This window comes from Alligator sinensis, unplaced genomic scaffold (assembly GCF_000455745.1).
Source record: "Alligator sinensis unplaced genomic scaffold, ASM45574v1 scaffold498_1, whole genome shotgun sequence".
Lineage (NCBI taxonomy): Eukaryota > Metazoa > Chordata > Crocodylia > Alligatoridae > Alligator > Alligator sinensis.
This window is the reverse complement of record NW_005842469.1, coordinates 678231-685397: the sequence shown is the minus strand read 5'-3', so window position 1 is coordinate 685397 and position 7167 is coordinate 678231. Positions and strand designations below refer to the sequence as shown.

The window sequence follows — 7167 nt, the reverse complement described above, 5'->3', positions numbered from 1 at the left end:
TAAAATAAGCTATTAGTCCTTATTATTATCTTAGCTGCACTGAGATATTTACCCAATGCAAGCAGGAAGCAGTTCTTGTACAGCCTAAAAACGTGGGTCCTTGAGTTGTTCAATGGGTGGCAGGATGGCTTCTGGTCTGGACTGCACACAATCTGCTGAGAAATCTGCTTAGTTTTTATACTGTTTCTTCAAAGCATTTTTCTTGATGGTTAGCCAATTAAAGTCTGAACAAAGAAGGGAGGAAAAGGTTGATCATCATATCATAACTGTTATTGCCTGGCTCTTGTTTTTGATTGTCTAGGTGTAAAGACTGTTTCTGCAGCCTCTGTAATTATAGGTCAATCACAGATGATGGGCCTTGAGTGTCAGACAGGATACTCAGGGGTGTCACCAAACTTGTTTTGGGGTAATTGTTTATCAATGGGGTACATTTGCAGTAGCTCATAACTTTAGACATACACTGAATGGTTCAGACATTTTTAACAAGTGCAGGGTGCTGCACTTGGGCAGTAGTAACTGGCAGCACACTTATAAGATGGGAAACTCCCTTCTTGAGAGCACGGAGGCAGAAAGGGATCTTGGAGTCGTCATTGACTCCAAGATGAACATGGGCCGACAAAGCGAAGTCACGGTCGGCAGGGCTAACCAGACCTTATCGTGCATCCACAGGTACATCTCAAGTAGGGCCAAGGAGGTGATCCTCCCCCTCTACGCGATACTGGTCAGGCCACAGCTGGAGTACTGTGTCCAGTTCTGGGCACCCCACTTCAAGAGGGATGTGGACAACATTGAGAGGGTCTAGAGGAGGGCCACCCGCATGATCCGGGGACAGCAGGGCAGACCCTACAATGAGAGACTACGGGACCTGAACCTGTTCAGCCTTCACAAGAGAAGGCTGAGGGGGGACCTGGTGACCATCTATAAACTCACTAGGGGGGACCAGAAGGGTTTGGGGGAGACCTTGTTTCCCCTAGCGCCCCCCCGGGATAACAAGGAATCACGGCCACAAGTTGTTGGAGAGTAGGTTTCGATTAGACATCCGTAAGAACTACTTCACAGTTAGGGCGGCTAGGATCTGGAACCAACTTCCAAGGGAAGTGGTGCTGGCTCCTACCCGGTCTTTAAGAAGAGGCTTGATGCTTACCTGAGTGGGGTCATTTGATCCCAGTTTTCCTCCTGCCCAGGCAGGGGGTTGGACTTGAAGATCTGCAAGGTCCCTTCCAACCCTACTTCTATGATTCTATGAACATCTTAGAGTGACATTGGGTGTCTGTTTTGAAAAATGTGAGCTATGTCACATGCAGAACATCCTCCCTATATTCAATGCACCTTTTACAGGTGTTGTTTTTTTTTTAGATGCATATTTAGTCCCTTGTTTTCTTTAGCTGACACGTCACTTGAAATGCATATGCAGTTTCCTTGACTTCCTGGCTCAGCCTTTCTTTAAAGGGCTTTTTTAGGTACACATATGTGACACATCAGGACTCTGCCAACAATTTTAACCACTTCTATTATTTTATGGCATGGGTCTGGTATTAGGTACCGTAAGTACTCCACTGTCTCAATGTCTAATGGGTTGCAAGCCATTAGCTGTATTTATTTTTCTTGTGGAAGTCTTGTTACAACTCAGTCTTGCCCCAGCCACTGTCCTGTATTTTTATGCAAGAGGCTGTGCCCAAGCTTTCACAGTTTTCCTATGCAGCACGTTGCATCAGTAGGATACAGAGGCCCCCTCTACACTTACAGGTAAAGATGCCATGGGATCTAATGCATGATCCATACAGTGGTGCCTCCTGTCATGCCATATGTGCATGGTAGGAGGTGTGGTTGTGGGATCATGCATTAGAGATCATTCTGCCTTATTTCCAGTGCAGGGGGAGCCTGATCCTGGGCTCCCCCTGTACCAGCAAGAAGCCGGCTCCTGCAGTTGGGAGCCTCTTCTACTGATGTGACTGTCAGCTGCAAGGACTGTGCACAGCCGGGGCTGAGTCCCAGAGCTGCAGGAGCTCTCAACTCTGGCTGCACGTGGGGTGCTCCCAGGACCAAGAGTCCTGTCAGCTGTGGGATTCTCAGCTCTGGCAGCTGTGGGTTGCTGCTGCAATCTAATAGCCCCTGCAGGACATGGAACATCCTGTGGCTAGGAAATTGTAATGGCCAGGAGGTTGTAGCTGCGATCTCCGAGCCATTGCATGGAGCACCCCACAACTGGGAGACTGCAGCAGCTATGGTCTCCGAGCCAGACTGCCTATATGTTCAAATTAAAGATGGATAGAAACCAGCTGTAAAGTTGTTATTACACATTTTCAAGCAATAACTTTAGAGCTGGTTGGACCTTTTTAAGGTGCCATAGTTAATTTTAGACAAGGGTCTTTGGGCAAATCTGATATCTTTTATTAGACCAACTTAAATAGTTGGGGAAAAATTTTTAGCAAACTTTCGGGTTTAAAAACCCTTCGTTGGGCTGAGGAAGTCTGCAGTTGGTGTGTGCTCTTCATGGATGGAATTAATAGTTAATATGTGGGATAGTGAATTTACATTTGTAGCCAGTCTAAATTTATTGTGCAGTTAACAAGGTAATTAATACTAGATATAACTTATGGAGGAGGCCAGAGAAAAATGAGAGAGTTCTCTCTGTAGGTGGTTCAGATTTTGATTATTCTTGAGTTATTTTCATTCAGCCTTGTTATCATGTTTATAAAAATGTATTGACAAATTGGAGGAAATATAGTGAATAACAAAAAAGAATTGGCAGGTGATTGGGGAAGTAACTTCTAGGGAAAAGAAGCAGTGCTTAATTTATCGGCTATAGAGAAACAAAATAAAATATGTATATGAATATTTGAGTGGTGTAAATGAAATGAAATTCAAAAGGGAAAAATTTTAAGCTGATGATTTGACTGCCAAAAGTCTATGTTTTGTTTTTTTGTATATATATTTGATGGCAGTCTTCCAGGAAAAATTATGAAAGACCCTTTGCTTTTAGTATTTAAAACTGTACTGAGAAAACAGACATGAATTTACAAGATGGATTCAACTAAATGTTAGAAATGTTTTGGGTCTCTGTCTCTAAATTCAGTCATTCTTTTTATCACTTGAGGTTTAAAAAATGGTCAACAACCTGTATGAATTAAGACACTTATCAGTCAATTCGTGATGCTTAAGATCACTCTCCAGTCAAGAGTACTAGACAAAGTGAAGTCTAGATCGAAGTCTACATTTTCTATTAGGCATGAACACCAAAATGTCAAGCTACCAAGCTTCACTCCTAGACTATTCTCTAGGCTGGTTTAATAGCCCTATAGAACAGGGGTGTCAGACTCATCTGGCCCCACTGGTGGAATGAAGGTAACTGAGCTAGTCTGGTTTGGATTGGGACATGCACTGAAGCCAGTATGCAGGGCTGGATTGGTGAGGCACTGCATGCAGAGCGAGCCCTGGGCTAGGGCCAGCATGCGGGTTTGAAACGGCCACATGCACTGTATGCTCTGCTGGGCCAGCCCTGCACACTGGCTCCAGTGCTGCCCAATCTGGGCTGGACCTAGAGTCAGCACTCGGGGACAGTCTGGCACAGGCACTATATGCAACGTGTACCCTGGAGCAAACCCCTGTGCTGCATGTGGCATCCACAGTGCCAGTTCAACCCACAGCCAGACCTGCTCTGCATAGTGCATGCATTGGGCTGGGTTGGTCTGAGGTGCCCAGTTCTGATCATAGGGCTCTATGGACAGTATGTTTGACACCCTGTTATAGAAGCATTATCATCCCTGTTAAGTTCTCTATGTATGACAAAAGAACAGGGTTTGTTTTTTGGTTTATTTGTGCACGAAACATATCTGCTATGAGTTTAACAGTGCCTAGTGCTCCTACAGAGGCTTCACAACAAGTCCTCTCCCGAATACATTCACCTAATTTTTTTATATGTACTGCTGGCTCATTATGGCTCACAAAGAGCAGTGTGTGATGCATACAAGTCTTTACTGTACAGTTCACTTGTCTTTTCCAATAATAATGCTTTAGAAAGGAGAGAATTTTTGCTTCAAGCTTCATTTCTTTTTTTCTCTCCTATTTTCCCTAGGATGATTTCCAAAGCTGACAGTGCTATTCCTCCGCCCCCAAGAGCTCCTGCTCCTGTTCCCCCAGGTACTGTTACTCAGGTGGATGTTAGAAGTCGAGTGGCAGCCTGGTCAGCTTGGGCAGCTGAACAAGGAGACTGTGAGTATTTCTGAGAATTAACTGTATTGGGAGATGAGTGATAGACAATGTTCTGGGCAATGTATTTCTATAATGCCAGCTAAGAAGAATAACTGAGAAGTAGCATTTTAATAGAGTTTAAACGATGAAGCTAGAGGTAGGAAAGATTAATGAGGGTCATGTTCTCCATCCCCCCAAAAGACAGGGAAGTGTTTATTTCCTCCAGCATATTTCCTTCTGGTTTGTTCAGTTTAGGTTTTATGCCCCAGGTCATCACTGCTTCGCTGGAGAGACAATTCTATGTTCTAAAAGCTTTGACTGTCAGAACCAGAGTAGAGAGATTCACCTTAGCTTTTCATTTTCTGATTTTTCTTTTCATGGCTCTGTTCCGTTAGTACTGATATGTTCCTGTTGTTTATTAAAATTAACTGACCCTGGTTCCTACAGAGTCTTACTAATGTACTTTGTACTTAATAGCGAGCATGACTGCTTCAATGATGCTGTGCTTAGTAACAGGAGATGGGTAAAAGCAGACCATTCCAGGGTAAAATTCTGATGACAGGGACCTGTCACTTTTATTTCTCAGATGAGTGCTTTGGATCAAAGATGAGTGAGGTTTTGGACTCTGCACCTACTAGTTTTGGAGTAAACTATAAGTCTAAATTAATTGGTCATTTTCATAAGTCTGGAAGAAACCATGGATATAGTACTGTGAAAAAAATTAATGCTAATGGTTTTTCTATCCTCTGCTTAGGGCTTCTGATTTTTCATCTGGAATTGGAAATCTGATTTCTGTAAGACGAAAATTTGAAAGGATTGCTAATTAGATGTGTTACTTCCAACTTTCAGTAGAAGGCAATCCATTAAAAGAATAATTTTAGCCAAATTGAGTCTTACTGTAATGGGTTCTCATTAAAATTAAAATAGAAAGCTATTGTTCCTAAGCTTTTTTGGGTCACATTTGCCGGTTATCAGACTGAAATATTATTTATGAAAGTGCATGACTGTGCAGAATGAAACAGCTTAAATGCCCCCAGAAAACAACAATTCTCAGAACACTTTCATACCATCATGCAGCATTAAAAGTATCTCGAGCAAAGACTGATTTGTCCTTATGTTTGACTCTGTTTAAAGGTTTTGTTGGTAAAGTGAGCTGTTACTGAATTGAGCCCCTGTCAGTTACAGACTCCTTTCCTATTTACATGGATACTGTGGAAAATGTACTGATAGAAGCTGCCACTGTTAAGAGGAGAAAAATGCGTCGGTGTCTAAATGTAATTTTAATATAGAACTTACAGTGATTCCACAGAGCATTAAGATTAGCTGTTTTCCAAAAATTGCTGGCTGTATCTGCCTCTCCCTCCTTGTGCAATCTTGTCACATCCTATTGCTTCCTCTCCTTTTTGTGAACATTGCCACACTCTTTTACTTATTTGCCAGCTTTACTTGCTATGTCCTTTTTTCACATTTCCCCTTTCATATAGAATGTCTGCTTTGAATTCGTCTTTTAACCCAAAACTTTTCCTCTTCCTTCTTCAAAACCTGCCTCATCTAGAGACACTGTGGGGATACTGATGATGACTACAAATGGGGGAAATCAGTACTTCATCCACTTATACTTATTTAATTGTATTCCCTCCTCTGCTATCTTCCATTACCTGATTTAGGCCTTGATTGTTGCAAGTGTTTGAACATGCTTACCTTAATTCATATGAATAGTTTATTGACTTCTGTGAGGACTACACACTAGCATAAGTCTAATGTGCAAGCAAGGGCAAGATCAAGGCATGAAAACTTAAAGTTCTTCAGGCCAGAGACTATTTTACACTTTATTTTTATCATTGTTGCTGTTTGTATTACCATCACCATGCACCAGAACCATATTGTATCAGGCATTGTACAAGAAGATGGTCCCTGCCCCGGAAAGTTTATGCTCATCAGGGAACAACACCTGGTTATAGACAGATGGAGGATCACCAGTAAACAAAGAATCGCTGTTGATCAATATAACAGGCAGTGGTCTTAGATCACCAGCAGCTTTGCTGTTGTCCAGGTTTTCTTTGTAGCAAAAGAGAGCTTTAAGAGGAGCAATTTTAAGCCTGATAAAGAGTTAGATTTGTGGGTGATGACACAGAGTGCACCTCCCAAGTGAGTGGAGGAGCCAAAGAGGAAAACAACATTCATTCTTGAAAATCTAACAAGGCACACTGGTGTTTAGTATCGTGGGCTGTTCAAGGGCAGGAGCAGTCATCTTGATGAAGAATGAAGGATGGCAGGTATTGATAAGCTGTTAAAAGGGTATAAATGTAAAGTCTGACATTTGCAATAAAGAGGGGGTGGAGATCTGCAGAGAAATAGCAAGATACTTGGCTGCTGGACAGGAAAGCTGTTTTTGCATTCTGTTTCTCCTATGGGAGGGGCAAAAGGATATCACTTATTTCCTGCCTCAGGGCTTGTAATCTTTCTTTGTTTCATTTTTGTACAGCACCTAAAACAATAGGGTCCAGTTCCATGACCAGGGCTCTGAGGTGGAATGGAGGTGATTAGTAATAATTATTTCACAGTCACTGTATGCAAGGAGTAGCCACTAGTACAGATCCTACACAAAACGATCCCTTGCTATTCTGTTTAAGAGCAATATTTTAAGTGATTTTTCTCTTGGTATACAGTGCAAGCAAAAATAATGCCCTGGCCCCTGGATATTTAACCATGGATTTAAAACCATGGATTTAACTATTGGATTTAAAAACTTTACATGCATCATGCATATATTTGCATTTTCTAGAAATAAGTTTCATCTTTCTCCATGCTATTTCTGAACTGCAAAGATCCTGCTCCCGCTGTCCCTCCCCTCATCTTATTGAGACATATATTCAAGTGCAGTACTATAATTCCAGATCATGTTTTAAAATACTATTGAAATACTACTTCTGGGGAAACAGTAGTACATTTATTTCTCTTTCACTTTCAGGAATG

The 7167-nt window shown here is 42.0% G+C and overlaps 1 protein-coding gene across 14 annotated transcripts in view; it reads left to right on the top strand.

Annotated features, from left to right (window-relative positions):
* EPS8 (epidermal growth factor receptor pathway substrate 8) overlaps nt 1–7167 on the top strand; it is a 147359-nt gene that overhangs the window by 89587 nt on the left and 50605 nt on the right. For 11 of the 14 annotated variants that reach the window (XM_025212530.1, XM_025212531.1, XM_025212520.1 and 8 more), the window contains 2 exons: nt 4076–4212; nt 6677–6730. In XM_025212530.1, the coding sequence (XP_025068315.1) occupies nt 4076–4212; nt 6677–6730 (191 nt within the window). The remainder of the gene's footprint in view (nt 1–4075; nt 4213–6676; nt 6731–7167) is intronic. The other 3 variants (XM_025212528.1, XM_006030864.3, XM_025212532.1) reach the window with 1 other exon arrangement.